The sequence below is a fragment of the Blennius ocellaris genome (genome assembly GCF_963422515.1).
Source record: "Blennius ocellaris genome assembly, chromosome: 8".
Lineage (NCBI taxonomy): Eukaryota > Metazoa > Chordata > Actinopteri > Blenniiformes > Blenniidae > Blennius > Blennius ocellaris.
In genome coordinates, this window is record NC_137657.1 from 17,331,977 (window position 1) to 17,358,444 (window position 26,468).

At 40.5% G+C, this 26,468-nt stretch overlaps 2 protein-coding genes across 2 annotated transcripts; both read right to left on the reverse strand.

Annotated features, from left to right (window-relative positions):
* Positions 1–2,951: 2,951 nt before the first annotated feature.
* Positions 2,952–3,525, reverse strand: hamp (hepcidin antimicrobial peptide; the record flags this gene model as incomplete). Its single annotated transcript, XM_080501009.1, has 3 exons — positions 3,388–3,525; positions 3,210–3,287; positions 2,952–3,059 (listed from the first exon to the last, which is right to left on the reverse strand). Exons 1-3 carry the CDS (start codon positions 3,472–3,474, stop codon positions 2,952–2,954), a joined length of 273 nt encoding a protein of 90 aa, XP_080357135.1. The 5' UTR covers positions 3,475–3,525.
* Positions 3,526–10,078: 6,553 nt separating this feature from the next.
* usf2l (upstream transcription factor 2, c-fos interacting-like) lies at positions 10,079–25,475 on the reverse strand. Its single transcript, XM_080500685.1, has 11 exons — positions 25,294–25,475; positions 24,824–24,864; positions 24,408–24,502; positions 23,321–23,440; positions 21,620–21,773; positions 16,994–17,081; positions 15,491–15,529; positions 13,617–13,675; positions 13,195–13,289; positions 12,978–13,121; positions 10,079–12,171 (listed from the first exon to the last, which is right to left on the reverse strand). The coding sequence occupies exons 1-11, from the start codon at positions 25,326–25,328 to the stop codon at positions 12,082–12,084; spliced, it is 960 nt and encodes a 319-aa protein (XP_080356811.1). The 5' UTR covers positions 25,329–25,475; the 3' UTR covers positions 10,079–12,081.
* Positions 25,476–26,468: the final 993 nt, after the last annotated feature.

A 26,468-nucleotide genomic window follows, 5' to 3' on the forward strand; every position in this document is an offset into this window, starting at 1 on the left:
ACCACCAGCATGCCAAAAACAACAGACCGACTTTAAATCTAGGGGTTACAAAAAAAACTTTGTACTATTGAGAAAGGCTAACTTGAGTTTTTCATACACAGCTCCATACCAGTCTCATGGAAACTTCACTAATTGTAACTGTATTACTAATTTTACATTTGTCAGCAGTTATTAACTCGTTAATGACTTGTTATTGGTATCGGTTTCAGTTATGTGATACTTTATAATGCGATATTCCCCACATTGCATCTGACATTTCTGATTGATGACCATCTTTTTGCATGAATACAAAATAATATGTATGGCCCATGACAATATTTGAACTCTATTTTCAATGTAGCAATGGTTACTCAGGGCAATGTATAGGTGCTAGTGATTTCAAAATAAATTTAAATGAATTTTATCATTCAAACCACAAAATGGTATTTTCAAAAAAAAAAAAAAAAAAAAGAGGCAGCGCGACAACGAAAGCACCAGAAATGCGTAAAATATGGTTCATGCAGAAATGCACTTTTCATGTTCACATGCATCCACCATGTGGAAAGAAGTGACAGTCACATTTACAAACGGCTGCAGTTAGATCATAATAAATGTTGATGGGTGTCAGATTTGATTTGGTCTCGAGTCTCCATGGCAGTTGTGATGACATGACAACACGCAAAAGACACAGCAAGTCATAAAATCATCACCCACCATGAGGTGGGTCATTCAGAAGAGGAATCATTGCCGGAATTGACAGATTGTCGGGAATCCTGTCAAGAGATTGTGTGTGCGTACTTGCGTGCGTGCGTGCGTGTGTGTGTGTGGGTGGGTGGGTGGGGAAAACATTGAACAGTTTGCCTGGTGGCCTGAACTGACTTGTCTGCGTTGCCATGCTGCCCGATCTGGTCACGGCTTATCACAAATTACGAGGTTGTTTATTCTGGCAGCGTCTTTGATGCTGTTGTTACGAGCTTATTGCTCTGGTGATGCACTGCACTCCACAAAATGCTTCAGTGTGGCATAATAACATAATCATATGTGCAAGACAGATTTATAATTTCCAAACAATCACATGAACGCAGGGCTACATAGATGTGTAGCAGTTCACTCTCCAGCCTCGTAGCGTGAATGTCCATCTTTTGCGTCCTGGAATGGGCCAGGTGGGGCCTTTCAATCTAGGGTGCTGTATGTATGTTTTCCTTGTGCTTCTCCCCAGTAGTCCAGCTTCTGTCTACAGTCCCAAAAACATGTGTTTGAGATAATTTGGTGACTCTTAATCCTCTGCTGAACATTCTACAAAGAGTGTGGTCTCTTGCTTTCTACCAATGGAAATATCTAGTGGCTCAAGCTTTCATCTTACTCTTAAACTTTGAGTGTCTCCATTTGGCAGCAGTTTGCAAAGAGCTTTCAGAGCATTCCTTTTATGAAGTGCAGTATTGTACTCGTAGCCAGGGACGTACGCCCCGATGCTTTTAATCGAGGGTTGATCGTAGTTGCCATCATCCACTGAATTATGAAATGGTAATATAACTAAAACCTTGAATTAGTGTAAACCAAAAGTGTAGGACTAGACTTATTACATCCTTGAATTCACCTTGAGTGTATTTCGGATGTTTTTCACTCTGAAGCTGAAATTAATGTCACACTGTGATTATTGACAATGCTAAAGCAGTGCTGTTCTTGCTTTGCACCACTTAAAGGTACTTAGGATTGAATTAAATCGCTTATCAAATGTGCCGAGAGAAAAATATAATCAAGGGGATGTGTCCATTATAATATTAATGTTGACAGTTGGAAACAGATGAGAGTCTTTGTTTGCTTTTTTTTCACCCAAGCATGCAAAGCAAGCAAACTCCATGCAAAAAGAGCCACAAGCCCAGACTCAAACCACATACTTGCTCTCTGTCAGGCCAGAGCACTAACCACTACACCACCATACAGCTGTGGTTTTTTTTTTACCTCTAGCTTCTGGGTGTAAAAGCAGCACACAGCCTAAAATCATTTATTTTTCCATTTTTCATTTGATAAACCTGGGAGTAAGGTCAGTTTCTTGGTTATTTATTTTGGCGGAAACATCCTGGGAAGTTCTAAAACTCAATTTTATTTCTATTCTCAATTTCTTTTTTTTTTTTTTTTTATCATGACTTGCCAGGATTTGGTGGTAAATATAAAACTGACTGAGGTGGACCTGTGAAGATGCATACAAATCGGGTTTATTTTTTCTCTTTTACGCACCAGTTGTAACTGCTATTTTTGGCTGAGCAAGCAGAGGGCCCACTGTGGACGATGGCAATCTGAATTTTCCTACATTCTGTAACCTAATTAATAGGTTTCAAAAAGATAACAAAAGAGTGGTTTCTTGCTCTTTTCTTTTTTCCCCCATTTACCTTCCATTGTTTTATGTTGTGGTACTGGATCGCTACAGGTTGGAGATAACCATTTAAAATGTGAATTCAAAATAGAATAAATGTGTTCAATGATGAAAATATGTTTTACAATGTATCTTTCATTTGCTAACTAAATCTAGACAAGATATGCAGTAGTATTTCTGTATTATAGAGCTTTGGTACTATATATTCATAGATCAGTAATATAGATCTGCTGGTGTACTACTCTTGGAAGACCTATTTCTGTTTGAGTTTGTAACATCAATAACACAAAACATATCAGCATTTGCTCATTATTTATTCACCACCAAATATAAACTTATTACACTTATTTTCAGTGAAAAAACAGCCACACAGGACTTATTCTTTGAAAGAAAGTTACAAAAAAAGGGAATAAAAAGGTTAGAAAACATACAAAATAAATACGAGAGAGCAGTAAGTGTCAGTGCTCTTCTTTGAATCATAGCACTCCATTATTTTTTAAATGTTACTGCAATAGAAGTGAAGAAAAGGTCAGCTGTGGAGGAGCGACAAAAAGCGTAATAAATTAATGTTTTGTGGTTGCTGCTGTTGTCAGGATCCTCAGAACCTGCAGCAGGGTCCACAGCCCTTGTGACCCTTGCAGCAGTTGCAGCACCAGCGACACAAGGAGATGTGGCTCTGGCGCTTCTCTCTGATGTGGTTTGGCATCTGTGGGAAAAGACAAGAGAGCACGGCATTTATCTCCATCGCTTCATGATGTGGGAGAAGAACGAGGCGACTCCGTGGGGAAAACACGTCCACTTAAGTTTTAATTTGCTCATAGTAATTGACGTAATTCCTTCAGTCAATTGAACATACCATCCACGATTCCACTGACGTCTCTTGATGTGCCGCGACTGGAGTGTCATTGCTCCCTGCCTCCTCCAGCTCCGGCACCTGTTAATGAATTATGCACATTTAGGTGTCACATCTTAGCATCCTGACAAAACATTTGTTGCTAATAGGCAAATGAAGTGAGTTTAAGTTAGATTCTTACCCCGGCAAATGGGACGGCGGAGCCCTCCAGAATGCAAATAAAGGCGAGCACGAGTGTCACTGCAACTGCAATGCTGAATGCCTTCATTTTGCTTTTAAACGGTTTGGTTGTTAAGTCCTTTGAAGATCAGAGTCGATAGGTCTTCTTTGTCATGGGCACAACAGCTTCAATCTATTCTTCAGCTTCAGCAATGGACGGTGATTTTCTGGCAAGTGGATTCCTTCTGGCCTTTGACCCTTGTCTGCTCTTGTTTGAGTCCCTCCACTGGCTCATGGTTGAGCATGCGGAGCATGTCAGTATTTATACACACTTAACTCTGGTGTTGCCTCATCGCCGCTGGAGGAACTGCCCATTGCTAACAGAAGTTACCTAACACCACTGGGGAAGTTTTGACCTCCCCATTTCTCATATTTGTAATGCTGCAACACCGGGGGTGGGGGTTCTCTGATCTATTTTTGATTGTGGGCCTACACTGTCAGCAATATCAAACCAACTACTGGCTTGGAAATGAAATTACTTTCTGCCCAGAGAACACATAATTCCACACATTTACAAGCTGCTCAAGCCCATCATTTCTAGAGTATATGAGAGCAATACGTGCGCTGGAAATGTGAGCTTTCATGGAACCAACCTGACAGGAGCACTGCGGATTGTGGCTCCCCCAGAAAAGGCCAACACTGCACAGGTCAATCTTTTGCACGGCTGGCTGAGCTGCACTTGTTCCGACCTGAGAAATCCTTCACTAAGGAGAAGGAGCCACTTTGGAATATCCATTGCTCAGTCTAAAGGATGTAATTACAACCTCTCAAATGGAATAATTAGCCCCTCATTTTCAGCACGTTCCGTTTTTGCATAATACACAGGAACCTGCAGTTGAACCAAATTAAATCCTTTTGAGAGCTGCTGAGTAGTAGCCAGGATTAAAAACGTCTATTTGAGTCTAGGTGTTTCAATGTGCATTAGTTGAAAAATGAATATAACATAATGTGATGGGGTTTATTACGTCTGGACAGAAAAGAATTTAGGCTTTAGGTGGTTCCACCTGCATTTGATGTATATCACATTTCACTTCATGACACAGTCCATGTGTTATTTTAATGCCTTCTCTGTGCTTTTGAGCATTAACAACGAAATAAACCCACTGTGTGAAACATACTTCTTAACCTTTCTGCATAACAATTAATGCCAGCGAATTCATTTATACATTAAACAGTGTGAAATTGAAATGGTGTTTCTTAAATGACCGTAACCTAATGATAATAATCCAGATTGTTGACATTTTCAGAAGAAAACTATACCGCTGAATTTGTGGGAATAATTTTTCCCCCTCAGCACAGAAACAGTGATAAACACCTACAGATTAATTAACTTGTCAGAGTAAGAAAGCTATTCCACCACATCAGGCTGTGAATAAAAACAAAAAATCAATAATGGTGGAAATGAAATAAGAAAACTGGAAAATAAAGGTGCAAACTGATAAACGAGTGTGAAACTGTGAGCTGATAAAATCAGAGGCGATTTGAATTCTCATTATAGCTTCAAAGTATTTCCAAATTGCGAGAGCTGAATTAATTAGGAAACAACATGTAGCAGGACCCCCGCGTCAGTCTGTCTCGTTCACTGATAACCCCGCTGGCCCGCGTGCTTGCTTTGGGTGACCACAACATCAGTGTCAACAAATACGATCATGAACGGCTCCACATCTGCCGGAATCCACCCGTATTCATACCTTCTGATATTCAGTCAGATCATGATGTTGTCGGAACATAGTGTACATTTACTTGTCGTGTGTCTTCCACTATATAACTTAAAGGGGTTCTAGTTCACTGCTTGACCTGGCACATGACGTGCACTCATGGTGAACAAGTCTTTTTGTTTGCCACATGACACACTGTGACTCAGTTCATGACATCTGAACAGAACAAACAAAAAAGACTTTTACTAATAGAGGAGTAATCCATCCACATTGTTTGTCAATAAGATGAAAGAGGTCAAAACATGACAAATTGTATTATGTTTTTTTTTTGTTTTTTTTAAAGGAACTTGTAGTATTGGGCTTTCCATGAATGTGGTGTCCTCTGAACAGTCCCTGAGGCTATCACTGTGCGAATCTTCTGACCAAACAAAACCAGGCACCAGCATGGCGGACAGATTCACCTCAGCAGGCGCCACTCGTACCTTTTCCCTCCTAGTAGAGGCCATTGCCCCCGTCGGTTCCTGTTTCATCATCGTCCTCTCCCCATGTCCCTGCCTTCTCCCTCCTCCCCCTTTGCCCCAACCAGCTTTATATGGAGCTAGAAGGCATTGTGCACAATATAGTCATCCGCAACTGGCCCTTCTTCAAAATATTGTTCTTCTCAGCAGCCAAGCTGTTATGTTTACAAAGTCCTTCAAAACTGGGCCAAGGATGTCCAAGTGTGTGAGTGTGTACATCACAGACAAGTAAATCTGTCCATAGCCATGTGAATATATGACCTCTCGCAGTCATGGAGCTCTTCGCCACACAAAGGCATCACTAGTTTCAGACACAGGGGGCAGTATTGAGTTGAGGTTACTGGGTTGCTGCTGACTGGAAGGATTTTTTACTGTGAAGTAACTTGTGAATATCTCAATATGAAACTGGAACTTCCCAGAACAGTCCTTAGATCATGTCCGAGTGACACCACATTTTTAGATTCCTCTACCATCCATCTATCCATCCATCTATCCATCTCTTCATCTTGCCATCTACCTACTGAACTACCTGTCTATCATGATTGAAAAATAGGATTATCCCCGTGATATAAAAATTTAACGCTGATGCACATTTTTTCCCATGTTCCTCTATTATTTAAGCAATTTTTAAGGCATTAAATGGCTTCTAAAAAGTGAAACATAGTTAGCATATATAGAGAAAAATAAATAAATATCTCATGAACTTCGCAAGTTACAACATTAGTTCAGAGCTGTAAAACATTGCAGTTGCCAAATAAAAAAGGTAAAAGTAAAATGCCCCCCAAAATGCATGAAAAATGTATATATAGTGTATATATATAAAAAAGTGTTCTATATGAAGACATTTTTCATGAATACTTAAACGCAAACAAGTCCCTGGGAGGTAGTTTTATTTGACTTAATTCTACTGTGTGTTTAGATGTCCTTTAACAACTTAATGTGCTTTTTTCCCCTCACGAAATCCACAACTACCTAAAAAAAAAGTGCTTTATAATTACAGGCTTACAGGCTCTTTCCCTTTGAAAGTGGAAAATGAATTATCTTTTTAGTAACTTGTAGCCTCATGAAAGATCATACCACCAAGTTGAAATATTTCTGCTTTGTTCATTCTCTTGATGTGTGATTTAAAGCTCAAATCTGAGTGTGATGCACCTTTTGTCATGACAGTGTAAAAACACACCAGAGGTTGTCTACCTCGGTGAAAGGTTTTACATGAAATGTTTTACATGACATTTTTACTGCTTGATGTGCACTAATCTCTTGTCAAATTATTATTTTTTTCTCTGTTATTGTGGTGTTAATTTAGTAGTTCCTGTACCAAGGAGGCTTCACAGAAAGGAACTGAATTAAAATGTGGAGGAAAAGGTTTATTTCTGCTGCGGTATCTAAAGACACAGACCCAAGCTCCTCCTATTTTTATTCAGAAATGCAAAGTATTGCTCAGAAACTGTTTAATATAACAATTCCAGACACTTTTACAGTTTTGAGGTTTATTTCTTCTGATGATGTCATAAATATTACTGTCAGGAGTAATCTATAGCAATATGTCCTCAAGCCTTCAAGGAGAGCAAAAACATGTCCCTCTACATGTGCAACCAGTTTGATCTGTCATTTTCATCAAAATACTGTCAAACATGAAACTCTGGTCGCAAAGAAAAAAAGTATAAAATAATATAAAAGCAAAGAAAGAATGTGGAGCTCATTTCTGTCCTCCATCTGTGACAGCAGCAGAAGACCTTTGTGTTCATAGTGCTCTCATGAGCGAGGAAGGTGGTGTGTCCTTATTAATGTAAGCCCAGGAAAGATGAGAGCCCGCATGATACATGCATACCCGCATTGTATGTCAAGGCAGAATAAGACCTTTTCTGTCAGCTATTTTCAACAAATAACATCTGAGAAAGGAGCCAGTGGACAATGTGTGCTCCTGACAGGGTGCTCCTATAGCAGGAAAAAAAAAAAAGACAAACATGGAGGACATCAAAGTGTGGCGCTCCGATTCGAACAGAATAGTAGGTAAGCATTGCTTCCGTGGGACAAAAAAGAAAAAGAAAAAAAATCAGTGAACCGTGCGGTTTTGCTCAACATACCTGAATGTAAAACCTCCCCCCAAAATATTAGATTAAAGGCTTTTACATTTCGCATATCACTGGTTCCACCCATCCTCCAAGCCAACATGCGGTATTGACCAGACAAATCCATGTCTCAAATCCATTAAACATGATTCCATCCATATCAGTAGAGTGGGAACTCTCTCTTCTTCCAATTAATGCACCAATTAATTCTTGGTGAATTATCTGCACTGAGAGGTGAAGGTCACTTTCCCTGGCAGACCCTTTATATTTCATTTTTAGGAGATGAAACTTTCTATGTCTTTTAATTTTCCTATTCAGACTGAGTTCATTTCAACGCTGTCCACGAGCTTTTGTGAAGGAGGCTGACAGACGGAGAGACAGAGTATGTCCCAATCCGAGAGGTACGCAGGATCAGAGATCATCCACTTCAAACAGAAACCGGGACACACAGACGCCTGTCTGACTGGCTATCTGTGTATGTTTAAATGGCAGATGACAAGGCTGGAAACAGTGGGTGGGTGGGTGGGTGGGGGGGTTGTATGATAAAAAACAAAGTAAATTTAATACACAGTGTCAGTTTAATGAATACAGATGGAAAATGACATTCTGCAGCCCAACTGGTTGGGATTCTGCTGTGTGTTAGGATGTGTACAGCATGAGACTGCAGCTAAAACTTAGCGAAATAACGACCTCTCTGCCTCTTAAAAAAAAAAAAAAACAGCAGAATGATGCTTAAATGTCTCAGATCTGCTGTGTCAAACTCAATCTCGCTGAGGCCTTGGATGTGGCTTTTATCTGCCACTGATCTCGCTCACCCAAGGTGCCCTCTGAGTCTTCAAACTACAAGCTGGCCTCAGTTTTACCGGCGTGTTGATAAGTTGATTGGATGAACCAGAGCGCTCAAAGGACACACACGTTTTGCAACGACATGTGCCCCATAATAATTTGACTCAAATACAAGAAATTGCTTGTACCTCTAATCAGATCTGCACCCACCCTGAGAGATGATCATACTGAAAGCCAAATGTTGACTTCCGGAGAACCCATGTTAAGAACATGGACAGAGATGTGTACACCAATACGTCAAAAACATAATTGTATTTAAAAGTTGAGTTAATAATGTATCTGCTTGATATCATATATCTGAGAGATCAGAAACATGATCCTGGTATATATATAATGATGCATGTATTTGTAATCTATTACACCAGGGGTTCCCAGGCTGTGGCTGAGGGGCCCCTTCTCTGCGTCTTGCCTGCTTGAGGTTTGTCAAAATAAGATACATCACATTTCAAATAAAATCATAAAAAACACTCTCTCCTATAGACCACACTTAAACTGGCCATTGCTTTCATATTGAAGGTCCCTTTCCTATGTTGGTGGAAGTGGGTGTATCTTCCAGTGTTTGGCAAGTCCTATTTACCTGGTAGGAATGATATTGTCCATTGCGTTCTTGGCATTTTGTCTGCTGCTTACAATTTCATTTTTCTGATGAACCCACTCTTGTACATATGATATGGCGATAAAGGTTTGTAGCTCGGGTTTGTAGATTGGATCCACCTTTCATAGAGGCAGTCAGAAGATTAGAAAAAAAAGAGGTTGGGAACCATTTTGTCACATTTTGACTTTTACTCCATTAACATATTAAAAATTTGAGAGAAAGAGGAGAAACAAAAGTCCATGAGAGCTTTCTTGAAGATTACATTTTTCAAGGGAGACTGATTGAAGAGCCCTTATCATTAACCATTCTATTTCTCATAAAGCCATCCATATTTGAGAATCAAATTTATCACAACCATTTCAGGCAGGTGTGCAGAATCTGCTCCACTGTCGCTGTTAGACAGGTGAATGGACAATCAGCTCCAGCGCCCGTGAACAGAATCAAGCGGTATAGGAGATGGATGGATATAGATGGACAGGATATTTGATGTTATTGCACTGCAAGTCTGTAGAATGTGCAATTTAAATACGCTGTATGTAATTGACATATCGATGACTTGACGAATGTCAAAGAAAAGCCTCTACTATGACATTTTTTCAACTGTAGTTGTGATTAAAAAGGCAGGTATAAACACAGTGTATATAAACTTGAGCTGTACACTGACAGAGATTAACAGGCTTGGCTCACAGCAAGCAGACCAAGTGTTGAGTTTGCATGTTCTTCCCGCCTCTGCATAGGTTTTCTTCAGGTACTCTGGCTTCTTTCCACAATCCACACTTCTGTCTGTGGGAGTGGATGTTCGTGTGGGAGACTGTTACCATCTTTTCCCAGTGTTCGACCAGAGTCCAGTCCCCTCACTTGGATAACCGTTCTAAAATCTGGGAAGATGGGTGTGTTTTGTGTCTGCTGCATGCTTTGGAGTACAAAGAGACACAAACTACAATGAGATTATTAGCGAGTGAAAGTTTTATTATTTTCCATCATTTTACTTAGAAAAAGATGTTTCTAACCTGAGAACAGTGAGGCTGCTACAGTCTTTTTATTCTTACCTTTTGCAACTTCAAAAAAGAATTGCGAAAGAAAAAAGAATTATCGACAAATGACCTTTCATTTGTGAACATCCGTCTTCCAAAACGTTATTCACGTCTTCACATTCTCTGCCTCTCTCGTCTCACTGATGTGTAAAAAAAACAGAACAAAAAAAAAACCCTCTACTGGAAAACATCTATCATCTAACATTGGCGAGGAGCCTCGTTGATAGATCAGACACTTGCACTCTCCCCATCAGGTTTGAATCTAGCAGTTGTAGCAGAACAGCGCTGCCAAAGCACAAGCTGTTAACTTACACAGTCTGAGATATTAAAATGTGATCGTCTGCCTGATTCCGCCAGGGGTCTGAGTGTTGGTTTTGCTTAGCTGGATCCTGAGCTGTTGATGTAGGGAGACACAATCATGCTCTAATAAGTAGTTCCAAAGCTTGATATCTCTCTTTCCCTCACTTTCATTCGCATTGCCCAAAGCCGAACACAGAAAGAAAAAGACGTGTATTCATTCACAACATCATCAACAGAGTTAATATTGGCTTCGTAAAACCAATTACACTTTAGTTATTGTTTGCCTGAGTGGGTGGAGAAATATATGAGAGAGTTTCCGAGTTACATTTCCCAACTTTTGTCATCTTTTCAAGGAGAATGAGTCGAGCTCAACTAAGAAGTGCGACAAAATTTCTGTGCACTTCCTTTTCCATAGAGAGCCGTCTTTGAACGGCGCTCTCCGGGGTGCCTCCCTCCCTCCTTCCCCGACCCCTTGTACTTCATTTGAAGTGTTGTAATACCAAAATAGAGCAAACAGCTTGAAATGTGAGGATAATTCACACGCGCACTGAGGACGCAATGGTAAATCACACCTGAACAAAAGATGAAAATTAAAACTCAGCACCTGAATGGAATTTTGCCCCCCAAAAATTTGGATTTCCGCCACTCATAAGTGACCCGCAGTGCAACACGAAATGTTTGTATTTCAATCTGTAAAAAAAATACAACTTGAACAGTTTGGCTATTTGCACAGCATCATAATTCGTATGACTTGTGGAGATGTTTTTCCTCTGAAAGCAAATGCCCAACAATTCAAGTACACTGCTTCTTTCATCAAATCAGGCGTCTTGATTGCACACAATTCATGGTAATTATTCTGACAAAGTGGCAAGTATGAGTTATTGATTGTTGATTCCCAGAGATGATCGGCTCAAACATTGTGACACATGTAGCGTTTCAATAAAGATGTTTACATAAATCAGTCCAGAAGCATTGGCATTCAACTGGCTCCTCGTTTGTCTTTGGGTCTGCTTAAACTATGTGGGTCACATTATTTCACTCATATCTTTTGCATACTTTGATGTTCTCACACTTTAAAATCCATTCCCGCTTTTTCTCTGGGGTGCACAGGTTTGATCGTAACTGGTCTCCGTCGAGGCTTCCCTCAGCAAGCGGACTAATAAATTAAAAGTACCTAAAAACAACATATTAAAACAGAACTCAAACACACAAACTGAATAAAAGCATGAACTAAGTCAGAATGAATAAATGCGGGACGAAATACACTGGCAGGGAACATGACATGGCAGACATCAGTGTCCGTGAGAGCTACATAAATACAAAACACAGGAGTTCAGCAGAGGTACTCTCTCGAGCTAGTGCTAGTGAAAGCCCTTCGATGGAGTCAAGTGGGCCTTTATTCATTTCCTTGAAGCATGTTTCTACTGAGTTGGTGGTTTTCTCGATGGAATTGGAACAGTCAAGTGCAGCCACATGGGGCTGGTGAAGGGTTTGTGGCCTGGGAACCCAGGAAAAAGGATGTGTTCACTGTGAAAGAAGTGCTTCTCCACAAGTCTTTCTTCTATCATCTTGCCTTGGTTTCCAACCGTGTCGGGTGCATTTCTGAGTGGCGATGCTCCTCCCTGGTCCTCCTTCACTGCGGCGGCGTCTCTCCGACCATCTCGATGCCGTGCTGCTGGAGCTGCGCTCGGAGCAGCGCGTTCTCGTTCTTGAGCTCCTCGATCTTTAGAACAAAGAACGAGACAAAATCTCATCATCGACGTCCTCATCCCCGTGACAGCCAAATACTGCTGGAAGTTTACAGAAACAAACTTTTTCCATTTGAGGACTGCGAGTGCTGGCTGAGTGTAATGTAGACGCAGCGCTGTGCAATCCATGGGATTAGAGAGTAGTGTGTTCAAAGACAACCCTGTCCACAACCAACTGGATTATCAAATCTAGAGGTATGTCATCTCCACTATACTTCCCTTGGGTGAATCCTAAATTCACACTGAGAGACTAAAGGAAGGGTATTGAGCTTTGAGCATCAGAATCCGAATATTTTGCCGAGCAGGCCCGGGATTCAAGAGAGAGACGTGGAAGCCTCAGAGCTCAAGATTTCACAATACTTTGAGTGCATTAGCATGCACTTAGTTCTCACACAACCTCTGTGTACAATATTCCCACAGTCTCTCAGAGCACTGATTTCAGGTAACACTTCTCATTATTTGAGTGCAAACTCTTTGAATGTCTTTGTCAGGCTGTGATGATCAGCTATGCAGCCCCGGGTCCCCGGGGCTCTGTTTTGGAGAAACGGAGATGCGTATGGGGCGAGGTGGATTTCATGCTCCTCAGACTCAAAGTGAAAGAATGCTGCAATGCACTACAAAGCAAACTAATCTATTCAAGGCAGTGGTGGAAATCTTCACAGCCACATATGTAGCACAATATGACCTTATTATGTGAAAGTTTATTGATCCGCTGTGCCCAACCTGCTTAAAAGTGTGATTTTGAATTATCATTCATAGAGCGCTGATCGATTTTTCATACCTGCTGCCTGCACAACTCGTTGTCTACTTGTATCCTTTCCACTTCCTTGAAACTCTCCTGCAGTCGCTGGTTGCTTTGCCTCAGCTCGCGGATGTAGTCACAAGCTTTGGAAAGGATGCCTCCTTTGCTCTGGGAGGACATCGACTTCGTCAAATAGTAGAGATGTTAGTGTTCGAAATGGAAACGCATGGTAACAATGAACAGGAAGTCTGCTTACTGCTCCTGTCTTCGTGCTGTCCATATTGCAGTCTGGGATGATCTTGGAGAGTGTGACAATCCAGTTGTTGATCTTGTCTCTTCGTCGCCTTTCAACTGATGTAATAAGAAATAACAGAACAGAAATTATTTTATCGTGGAAATATGCATTTCTTTCTTACACAGAGATCAAATGTTGAAAAATACATATTTTACTATCCCTTAAGCTTGATACAGACACCGATACGACCGCCTGAGTTTTATAATTCCACAGTGTCCTCTAGTGGTCAGCCTGAATACACATCTGGTAAACTACTATGTTATTAGTAGAGTGTTTGACAGGGATTGGTGATTGTTCCTTCAACTATAAACAGGCTCCATTTAGGCACCACACTCTATTATGTCTGATGAAATCAAAGGCCACAATCACAATTAATTACCGACCTTCATTATGTTGCGCTCTCCTCCTTTCATCTCTTGGTGTTCGGGGTCCATCCATTTTCCTGCAGATAGATGGAAAAATAAAACACTTTTTATACCAGACAGTATCTCTCATCTTTGAGTACCATGCAATCAGGCACAGATCCAATCCAATCCCCCAAATTCAACTAATCCTGTGCCTAATAAAACCCATTCTCCCCTCTTTATCTTTGAATTCAAGCTCATTGCAACTGCTGCTTAGAATGAGGCTCTAAGGTTGTGTTGTAAAGATGTGGAAGGATGCAAAGACACACTGGGCCATATGAGAAGCCCGGCTCATGGCCTCAGGCTGGACTACCTGGACTGGAAAACACTTGAGACAGGGCCAATGTTCTTAGTCTTATTGGCTGTCCTCATCCCAGGTGAGGGCCTGGAGAGGAAGAACTGCTTTATCATGCTGTAAAATTACAACAGTGTGGAAAACCAGATGCTGCCTAACGGAGTTTGGGCGTATGCCTAATGACACAACTGTCTCTTTATCTTCCCTTAGGATTCTGTTAATTAAGTCCCTGAGATATGATGGCGAGACTTTAACTAACCCAGCAAAGCGTGAATAGACCAATAATACAATTAAGGTGTAATCGTAGGCGACGACTATATATCTCACCAATGCCTTTACCTCACTAATAGAATAGACAAACGTGTCACGAAAGAAAAGAAACAATGACTCTTTCTGAGGAAAACTACTAATTCTTTGGGGGATTATTTTACATTAAGTTAGTGAACAACCTGTCAGGTCTCGTCTGTCCCACTACAACGCATCTTCATTCCACAGTAAATCATTTATGTCCCATCAACACAACTCGACGGCTGATGGCTTCATTTGAGATAGTCCACTAAGCCAAACGACAGCGTCTCTTGTATCTCAGCGCATCTTAATGGGATTTCAGCAACATAATGGATTCGGCCTGGCTGTACTCTTAGGCAAAGTGTAAAAAAAAAAAAAAAGTGGGTGACTGTATGAATAACTAAATGTACAGACCAGGAGAAATCTCTTCCCTCCCCCTGCTTTCACGATACAGAGGACAAATGGACACAGGCCTCATCTTAGTGCTCATGAGAGTTAACGATAGAAAATCTGAAGGATGTTTTCCACAACATTTGAAGTGTTGGAAGTAATAAAAACTAAGTTTGTCTAGTGTCATATAGATCTGTTAAAGAAAAAATTTACAATTTCAACATTCTTCTCTTCCATTACAGTATTACTATTGATATTACCTAGCCGAGGAACAGACAGTGAATCACTAAAGTGCACAAGGTGACACAAAGGACAGCAGTTTGTGTTTTATATTCTCCCAATGAATGTCTGAACGCAGATGAGATTGTGAGCTGTAAATGGCTATGCAGAGGAGAGATCATGGAACTGACAAATGCTTCAGCTGTCTCAACATTTCCAATAGCGCATCAAAACACTTCAAACACAGAGCAAATGGTTTCATCGCTGACTTCAGGCTAAATGAGAACAAAACTCAAACAACTACAACAGAGGACACTTTGACACTTATGCTAAAATGAAAAGTGCGTTGCGAGCCATTTATTTCCAGCTAGAGAACAATGACCCACTTTCTAGGTTTCTGAATAGAAAAATACATTTGCCACGAGTACAGCGAACAACAATAGATCAGGGTCAACACTGAAGAAACACGATATCTGTGCATCGCACATGAAGAGCAGGAGAAATCACTGGGGATTTATGGGAAGCGAAAGGCGGAGATGAGAGCAGGGGAGGGGTTCGTGCATCTTCTCTTCTTGTGATCTAATTCGATTAGTTCATTTGCTTACAAAAAAAAAAAAGGGGTGGGGGGAGAGTGTGGGTGAAATGTGGAAACTGTCCTCACCAGTTTAAACCTTCATGCTGCAGCAGCTCGTTTTCATCTCTGCAAACAGCAGATAGGGTGAGGGGGGTGGGGGGGTGGTTTCATTCACTTTGTTCACATGTCAAGGACAAAGTTTATTAGTTTACACTTAAATATAACTCCCGACACTGACACTCGTAAATTATTCATGCGAGAGGAAATGTATAGAAACAAACATTTTCTGAGAGATGACAAAACAATTCACTTTCATCAGAAACGTAGACATACACTACAACAAACGCTGCCCTTTACTCTCAACTGCAAATATATCTGCTGATGCTGTAAATATCAAGCTGCCGCCAAACGTGAGGCAGATCTACAACCTTATTTAAAGCCATCTGCAACAAAGTAACTCACATCTATTGGTTCTTGGAAATGACAGAAGCACAAAAGCAATTGATTTGTAGACCTAAAGTGTCAAACATCGTATGAAAATCATATACTACTGATAATGTGATGAGCCCATTAGTTGTTTTTTGTTTTATGGGATCCTTACAAATGATACAATGCATTTTGTGTTCTTGTGTACAATAACAATTAGTAGTCACTCCTTATAAGAGAATGGGCTGAATGACAACCATCCACTTAGAGGTTAAGTAGAAACCTTGTGCAAAGACAAAAAGAGGAATATTCACTTAAGACTAGAGTTAACTCAATTTGATAACAGGTCATATGCTTGTTTTTAGTGACCAAGCAGGCAAATGAGTGTTTAACCAAACAAGGAGGTTATTAGTTATACGACAGTCTGAAACACTGCAGGTCTCAGCCTCTCTCAGAAGCTCGTGTGCTGATGAGCTTTTGGCATTGACTGAATTAATTCCTCTTCTGTATCTGTAGTGGGCCCAAGCCCGTCTGGTATCGCGCAAATTAAAATGACAAACTCTTTGCGCAGGTGAGCCCGCTGATCATCTTAATAACAGCAATCACCAGCATGTGGCTAACAGTTGGAGAGAGTCTGAGACGGGTCCCTTTTGATGCATGATAATGATGATGCATGTTGTGAATTTCAGAGATAAACAACATAGGGTTTCAGAGGAGAAGGTGGGGGACGGGGAGCCAAACCATTATGTGGGGAAAAACAAGGATCCTTAAAATCAATCATCGCAGAGAACTCAGAGCAACACAAAAGCTTCCCTGGGAAGAAAAACATTCTTAAGTTTAAAAAAAAAAAACAAAAACAAAAAAAAACACAGCAGCAGCAGAAATGCAGAATTTGAGCTACATAATCATAATAGCCCAAAAAGATTTGGAAGTCAGAACGAGAACTTCAATATACACAAATTTAAGACATTTAGTAGTTTAACCTTCAACTTTTCATCCAACTTGAAATTACCGCGATATAAACCCAATAAATCATTACAAAGTGACATTCACAAAGTCAAAATAATGGTGTTTCCCCAGAACTGTTTAGTTTAAAATAATAGTGAATGTGCTTCACAGTATGACATCAAAATCTTGTAGGAAATGACAAGAGCTGATACTTACGCAGGGTAGGACTGTGTGCGTGGGGCGATGGTTCGCTGTGTGCCTGTCTGAATGACATCGGGAGGGGTCATCATCACATAAAACTGGCCTATGGATGACAAGTCATAGCCATATTTAGTAATCAATGAAGAAAGATGACATTCACTGTATAAATACTCATTAAATCTGAGCACAGTTCCAATGGTCCTGTGTCGAGTTGAACTGCAAACAGAGCAGTAACCTAAAGTCCTTATCGAGGCCTGACGACTTTCAAAATAATCGATATGAACACTGACTGCTCAAATTACTCTACAAGTCATGCAGACACAGCTGTTTCCAATTTGTACTGTATCATAGGGTTACAATCAGATTGTGTAAAAGCAGCAGGTCAAAAAGTCAACAAAACAGAACAATAATTGAATCTGAAATACACAAGAATCCCAAATACAGTTGCATTCATTTCTATTTTTCATTTCTATTCCACTCTATTAAAACTAAGGTCCTCACATCAAGAGTTTTGCTGACATTTTCCAACTGCTCATCCTCATTAACTCATCCCGGCTCAGTCTACAGCTTCTGAATCAACAAATAGCTGAGATCAGAAGGTAGTGAGACAGGAAATTAGCTTGGAGCTTCAGACGTTCTTGCTTCTATTTACTGTGAAATCACATAAACTGAGGGCGCACTGCGGCACTGTGTCAACTGTCACACACAGCTACACTGCTCATTTTGTAAGCAGCCCCATTTCCGCTGAGCATCTCAGCTGGTCACTTTTTGTACATCTGTTTGATTTCCTCCTGATTGAGAGATTCCATTATCCCATTTACAATAACACTGAGTTAAACTCATCCGATTGTTCTGGCCATTTGAAACATTCTGCATTTTCAGATTACGACCAGGACGATATTTGAGCCTTTTAATATTTCAGAGCAGTTTGATTTTGTGTGCCACCTAGTAATACTGGAGAACACTTGTGTAAAAACGGACTCTGATCAGAAAATATAGGGTTCCACCAACGTCTCCGATCTGATAGGAGATTCAATAGGATCGGTCTAATATATATAATAAAAGTGTTTACAGGAGAAGATTTCGTCTTTGGTCCGTCTAACCACAGCTTCTGTTTCACATGCTCTCGGTTGACACAAAGTAAGTCGTGGCAGGATTTTTCCTAATTTCTTCAAACACGAAAAACATTGTTTCTTTTCTGGTCATTCTAAAATTGTTTGTAAATACACAATTATTAAAGTACTGTTTGGACCCAACAACTCATCACAGCAGGATCTGGGACTCATAACAATCAATGCAAAACACACAAGAAAAACATGTATTTCTAAGATAGGAATAATAAAAATTAAAAAAACCCCAACATTTACTTATTTTTTTACGAAGAACACTCCAATCTGCTACTGGAGCAGACTGCAGATGTTTTCACTGAGCACAGCAACATTTTAATGTCTTGAAAGATGCTCAACACACAAGTGCTCTGCCTCTCATGCCAAACTGTCGCCACCCTCTGCTCTCAATTGCATTTTACTATTGAAGCGGCATCGAGAAGACTATCAGGCGAGTTACGACCACGGTGCGTCAACTGACACGGCCTTGAGGATATCTGGCCTCTGAGGGTGTGTGTCATGTGATGCGGGGTGTGTGGATGCGTTGCTGCATGAGCCTGACAAGCCGTGTCAGTCCTCAGTAATCAGCGAGGATGAAATACATCAAAGACGACTGATGATGGGGAGAAAAAAAGGAAGAAGTGAAGCACAACATGACCTTGTGTAACACATGACTGTGGTTGGTCTTCTCATGAGTATACTTGAGGCCCCTATTCAGCTCAAGGTTCGAAAAGCAGCTTTGTCAGGCTAAAATTAATGGACGTAGAAATCGGCTTATTTGAGTGACTGTGGTTTAATGCATTCAGTTATTTTTAAGTGTCATGTGCTGGTACTTCACAAAGAAGCAGCCATAACTGTTCATTAGTTATCTCAGACTACATTAGCTGTGTGTGAGCATTTGTGTGCCACGTTTGCATGTTCTCCCTGTGGAATACATTGATTTTCAGTACTTTCCTCCCCCAAAAAACTGCCTGTAGGTGTGAATGAAAGTGTGCGACTTTGCCCTGTGATGGACTGGTGACCTGCACTGGGTGAACTCTGCCTTCACAGGAAGTCAGCTGGTACTGGCTCCACTGACACACAGCCATATGTTGCAGAAAGTGGCTTAAAAGATGAATTGCTGGCATTCTGTTGGCCAATAGCAAGAACCTATTGCTCTCTTTTAAAAGAAAGATTAAAACAAAAAAACACACCCCAAAAAACAATCACGGGAATTCCCTGTGTATCGCAAACCCATTGGACCACTACTTACATTGATCAAGCCGACACAGTGGGGGGGGGTTCTTTGTTTGTATATTTTTTTTATTTTTTAATCAGAATGTACACTTCATTGATGTTGTTTTTATCGGTAAATCGGTTAAATTCCCTCCAACACCATCAAGGTGGCGGCACCTTGCGTGAGCAGTAAACATGCGTTTTCACTCCCAGCTCTACTTCCACCTGCCAGGCGATGACATATGGACCATTTCCTGCAGCTATGTTTTAAACGGAGCAAACATATGTGCATATGGCACCTTGGATTTGCATGATGCAGAAAACATCAACAGGGCTGTGGAATTTGATAGACCATAGAACATGGAATAGTGTGAAATTGGGCAAAATGTGGTTAAATCGTTGGAGTTTTCTCTGTAATGGGGTTTATTGTGACATCTAAACAATAAATATCCCCCTGCGGATCTTGTCTGCCATGTTTTAATGCCTTTTAGCGAAGCATGATCAGCACATTTAGTATAGCAGGAACAGCAAGTTCCCATCTGTGCAGCTACATGCAGGGCGTTCACATGGTGCGCTTGAAGTGTTGAAAACCTCAACGCATGATGACGGTTATATAATTCAGGAGAATTAGATTAGATGCCTGAGACCAGACTACAGATTGTGACTTTACTCCCATAAAATGTGAGAAATTCAATGTTGAAAGTTACATTTAGAACAAAACACTTTCCTGTTAAGGGTTCGGAGCACAACTCTCTATAAGGTTTGCAATAAAACTAGTGTATTTGAGATTGCATTTGTGCATTTATTCACCCACACCATCAGATACATCATTTATCTTTTAAACTGCTTTATCCAACTCAGGGTTGTGGGGCACAGCAGCTGATCCCATTCAGCTATCATCAAACAGGGTCACCAGGCCCTCACAGGATGAAGGTTTCAGACAATCACCAAGCACATGGAGATACTGCTGTATCCTAATGTAGTTAGACTACGTAATCAGCCTCACACAAATGTGAGTGGTAGAGAAAACCAGAATTCCATATTTGACAGAAAATCCACCAAGCCCAACCTGGACTCTAACCAGAGACCATCTTACCATGAGTGCTCAAGAGCACACCACCGAAAAACTAAACTGAATACAGAAAAATTAAAGCCTTTCATTATGATTCCTGCATGTGTGGAAAAACAGTTGAATTCTATTTTTCATTTCACGTGCATGTCCACAGGGGCAACAAATGTTTTGGTTTCTTCCTGATGTGATCACCAGATCTTATTTTCAAAATTAAAATAGTGCCGGTGATTTCAGTTTTGAAAAGCAGGTACAGCTTCGGTTGGATGTCAGTTTTCTGCTTTTTCAGACTTCGTATATGGGCCAAACCGACAAGAAAAATTAATTCAACAAAAGAAACCCACATACAGCAAGCAGAAAAACATCAGGTGATGAATTACAGGCTCCAACAATAACTGCTGGCCAGGAGACATTTTGTCTCCTACAGGAAACTTTGCAGATTGTCATTGTTTCCGGACAGTTATTTATTAAATTATGAAATATATCAATAAATCAATTCCACCCACAGCTATCATGTGCTTCCTAAACCTAAACCTAAGCCTTTGAGCAAATTAACAAGAAGCTGTTTTGTTTCTAATTGAGAAAACTCAATCAGGTCAACTTCGCCGTGAGAGCCTCCATCACATCAGGAAGGAGACAATCAAACCAGCCTTCTTTAGACAAGCACCGTGAAACTTCAAGGAAACTTCGTACATTCAGACAATGGCTTGGGGCATTTAAGAGGAGGAAAAGCAGAGTGGGAGGGCATGCGACATGAAATAAACAACACTTAAATACAAACAGTGTAAATAACTTGGCCTGTAATGTTTTTTGACAAAAAAGCAGACATGGTTTTTTTTTTTTTTCTGTCACAGTCAAATAATTTCTGACATTTTACTCAGTGAAAAAAAAAAAAAAAACAGCAAACTAGTCAAACTTAAATAATAATAAAGCAATAAAGCATTGGCTATTGAGCAAATTCAACATGGAGGTGATGTTGGTGAAAACTGTGCCTACTCCTTTCACAATCCATTGGCCACAGTAAGTAGAAAAGATGGCCACATATCAAACATGTGCACCGTTGGTCTGATTTCTTTCCTACCCTTTATAGCTGAGGGGATCATGGTTCATTTACAACAAGTTGGTGGGGGGGGTGTTCTCTCTTTCAAGCACTTCTCAAAAGTCCTGTTCATCTCCTGACAGTAATTGATAAATTAGCCCTGTAGCGCCGCGATAAGCTTCAGCCCAAATTAAGTCTGAGAACTGACTCACCTCCTGCCTGCGTGAGCGTGGGGTCCGTGGCGGCCTGCACAGAGACGGTCCCGTCGCTCACCGCGGTTGCGGGGAAGTAAGCGAAGCGGGTCTCCCCTCCCACTGATTCTCCTGCTGGGCTCCCTCCATTACTGAAAGGGTTTTGGATCACAGCCTGTGACAGATAAGAGGGAGACAGAGGAGAGGCATGAACAAGTAGCAATGGAGCAGTCACAGCAGGTAAACGCACACCTCATTCTCTGTCAAATTCAATACTGCTATACACTTTGGACCCCCAAGCAAGACGCAGCACTGTTTGACAGCTGGGACAAAGGGAGGAAAATAAGTTGCGGTGATCTTGTTAGTGGGGATAACAGCAAGGTCAGTGAATGCTTCAGTACAGAGGCAATGAAAAACAAATTTTGTCTTTTCTTGCGGGGAAAAAAAACCAAACTTGCATATTTCAATCAAAAACCTGTTTTGCACAAAGCTCGCACAACAATAACTGAAATCTCTTCGTGTGAACAACACTCTAAGTGCATCTTAATCCCACTCGCATCTGGCAGACGTTGTACAGGATTCATTGTTTGTGCTGCTCCGTCAGCTGAGAGGAATTAACTACACCTGCAGCTTTAATCACAACAGCAGAAATCTATGATTTGATTGATTCACATCTTTATTTCGAGTGAGTGAAATAAAATAAAAGTCAGTCAACCATAATTAAGATTGAAAAGTAAACAAATAAAGAAGTATTAAGAAGGAAAACTCAATTTGATTAATTCAAAACTTACAAAAATTATGCCCAGATACTATACAAACAGTGACAAATGCATTCATATGAACATAGCATCTACAGCTATCAACTAATGCACATCTTCAAACACCTAGCGATATAAACATATCTATTTGTGAATCAAAATGAGTATAAAAAATCTGTTCCGAATGGCAATAGACATACGTCCATGTGATATGAAGGATATAATAGTTTGTGTTCCATTGACAGACTCATAAATAAAGTGATACATTATCGTACACGCATGAATGAGTTAATAATTACAATCACAGGTAATCGACTTTTTCGTTTCACCAACACCTAAAAGAATGTTCTTAATTATTATTATATGCTATCAATATGGCATTTAAGTGCATATTACTGACTGTAACCAATAAGCACTTGTTTGTTAAGCATACAGGATACATTTCTTAAGCTTCTTCTGATGATATGACTTTGTCCAGAAGACAAATACACTGGATGACAAGTGAAGGTCCTTCAGAGACTTTGGGATGCTTTCATGACTGAACTGGAAATAACCTGCACGAGAGTCATGGTCAGACATCTTCTCTTTAATAACAAACGGTAACAATTGTGAGAACACAATGATTTGCTATTCGAGAAACGAGCACCTTTTTAACTCTAATGTACCAGCTCAGAGTGGACACTAAGTTGACAGTAGGTAAGAGCACACAAAAGCATCACATTTCTATAAGACTATATTCAGCTCATTAAACCAGTTTATGACAAACTGCTCACAGTCTCTTACACACAGATTCTGTTGCACAGAATGAGAATAAGCTGTGCTACTGTGCAACGGTGTTAGATGCAACAAACAACAATTTAAAAAAAATGCACCAATTATTCTTCTGGTGGAACAAAATGCTGAAAATGCTTTACAAATTGTTAAGAACACTGATCTCTTGCTGTGCGGTTAAAGATGTTCTTACCTGAGCCACAGCCTGAGGAGCACCAGCAAATGCAGACGTGGAGACGACACTTACAGCTCCCCCTGCTTCATTTCTCCCGTCGAGGTGCTGGTCATGGACCTGAACGACTTGATATGTGAGCTACGGAGTGGAAGAAGACAGGTCAACGCTGGAAGTGAGAAGATCCTGCAGCAGGTGTTGGCGCAGCAGACCTTACCTGTCTTGCAGATTTGTTTATCATATCGGTTGCTCAGTTCAGCTGAGCCCAGTAACCTGCCACTACAGTCCAAACCTCAGTTTCTGCATTGATCCTACTCTCCCAAACAATATGCTTAGGCATCAGAATGTGCCTGATTCAATTTTAGAAATAAGTAAAAGAAAATGAGCTTGTTTGTTCCTAGAATCAGTATTTGTGTCCCGCTATCATGTGACTCACCGCCTGACTGACATGTGACAGCAGCCCCATGCCAATCCTGGACCAGGTCAGAATCACATGGTCGCTCACACCAGCCCCATTTACCCCAAATTAAACACTTGGACCACTGAATTAACTCCCTACAGTGTAAGTTACCCAAATAAGGATAAACCAAGATGAATGTCAAGACTACTTTTCAAGTTCTTCATATTCACCCACTGTTCATCAATGACCGCACACAATACGGTCGGGGGGGGACAAAACAAAAAAACAACACACACTCTGTGGTCATTTAACAATTCTGTACCGTCTCATTTTTTTTGTGAATAGGTAGGAATTTGAAGCAACTGCAGAAAATATATGAAAACTCCTGGTATTTCTAAGCCTAAATCACAGAGCACTCTGAATAATGAATGTCTGAATAATGAACCTGTGGTGCAAAAATGTTAATTCCCTTACAATCATGTTATGTCTAACGTTATTACACTGGATGTCAACTGCTAATTATCTCTGCACAAATACCTCTTGGACAGTCAAACAGCCCGACATCTCAAGTCATTTGTAAGATGTTGGCCCTAAATGCCCCGACTTGTTATGGTGTGCTATGAAAAGCACCCAAGAGCCTCTCAGAGAAGTGCAATAAACAAGCAACAGTTGTCAGAAGTGGCAAACTTCAATGCAATAGGTACCTACCTGCCCACCCTCTGTGCGGAGCTGATATTGTATGTTATTGTCCCGAAAGGTTGCAGCCTGCTGAACACTGGCTATTGTAACAGCTGGCTGCTCTTCTGGAAAACACATGGGAAAGCCATCATGAGAAAGTCACCAGGACAGGTAAAATGCTTCAAATGCATTTACATTGCAGTGATCAAACAAAGCCAGATGCATGCTGTATTTGTGTCTCGGTTGTCTTATTTACAAACGAATCAGTAATGCAAGCAGTGAGGATGGAAAGAAGCTGCAGGAAACATGTTACACGCTGCAGCTCGTCACGCCTCTTGGGAAGCAAAACTACTTTTACTTCTACAAACCTGACACATTTACACGACTTCGTGAGAAAATGCACAAATGAAAGATATCGTCCGTGGCAGTTTGGTTTTAGAGATTACCTTCAGATATCTGGACAACCTCTTCTTCTTGTTTTTCTTGGCTGCAAAAAGAAAATACACACACATCACTCAGGTTTACAATGTAAGCAACTGGCTGACATTTCCCAATAAAATATATAAAGATTGTGAACCTAAACTGCCTCTAAGTTGATGGCAAACAAGTCGAGTCACGCCATCGCATTAAAACAAGATATTGCGGCTGTTCTCGGTTTACTTCTCGTATCTGACAGTTCATTTGTGTTTTATTAGCTCGCGAAGGCTGTCGGTAACCTCGTTATAATAATGTTTATTTCTCAGGATACAGCCAGCCAACAAAGCTATCCACTTTTTTTCCTCTAACTTTAGTAGAGTCTTCGGATTAAAATCTTTTTTTTAAAAGGTCGGGCCTGTTCGCGTCGTTAAGTAGCATTCAGAAATAGCACACGGATGCTAGCTGCAGTCGGTGAGCCATTTTACCGAGTCTCGGTTACCTTGCGGTGTCCAGGCTCTGTTCGAGCATATCCATCGGGGTCACAATAAAAAGTGATCTTCGGCGTGTCACGGAGGGAGATGGAAGTGCTGATCACGGGAACAAACACTCGGGTCATGTGAGAGAGACAGCCCAGGACACGTGAGGTCTGGCTCGGTGTGGGAGTTAAAATGGAGGCCGGAGTCGCTGCTGCTGCCGCTGCTGCTGCCGCCGCTGGGTGAACCGAGGTGACTGACTCCGCTTCATCTGCGGCAGATCTGTCGGCGATCAGTAGCCGGCTTTACAGCCACTCATGACCGCGATCAACACCTCCAAACTCCGGTTAAAGTCTCCAATTTACCGTGGAATTATGACAACAAGCATGTAAAGGCTTCAACTTGCGTCAAGCAATCAAAATACACATGTGGATATAGGTTGAGTTTGCGTGCTTATAATAAACGTATTACCTACAAGTTCAGATAAAAAAGTTTAAATGTGAATCCAAATTACATTCCTACAGCCGCTCCCTATTATTATTATTATTATTATTATTATTATTATTATTATTATTATTATTATTATTATTATTGTTATTATTATTGTTATTATTATTATTATTGTTATTATTATTATTATTATTGTTACTTCTCTTTTTTACCCCTGCGCTATATCTCCTGCAATCTTTAACACATTTGAACCGTTTGAATATCAAAACTACGAAAAAATGTCCCACACAAAATGATCACTTCCTTCAGCTTTATCAGTTATTACAGTTCAGCTTCATTCAGCTTCAGCATTCATACTTGCATTCTTTTTTCTGCAGATGTCATTTTATAGGCTTTATTTGGGGTTTTAAGGTTGAAGAATTTACTCGAGAATGTAGTTCGTAATACTTTTGAACATTGTGTAATGTGCAGAGAAAAGTTTCCAGTTGATGTAATGCAGTTAATGTAGCCTGGGTGAAGTTGTAGTGTACAAACGTCATCTCAGGACAGAACAAATGTTTTTTTTAAACAATTTCAAAAGCCTGTCCATTTATGATATATAGTTGTCGATTTTCTTGAATGTTTATACTCGACATACTATGCTTATCAAGTACTAAATATTAATAAGTGACTGGACCTTCTCGATACTGCCATACTGAATACCATGAACTTTGCCCCACATCAAGCGGAACTTTGGGTTTTATTTGCGACA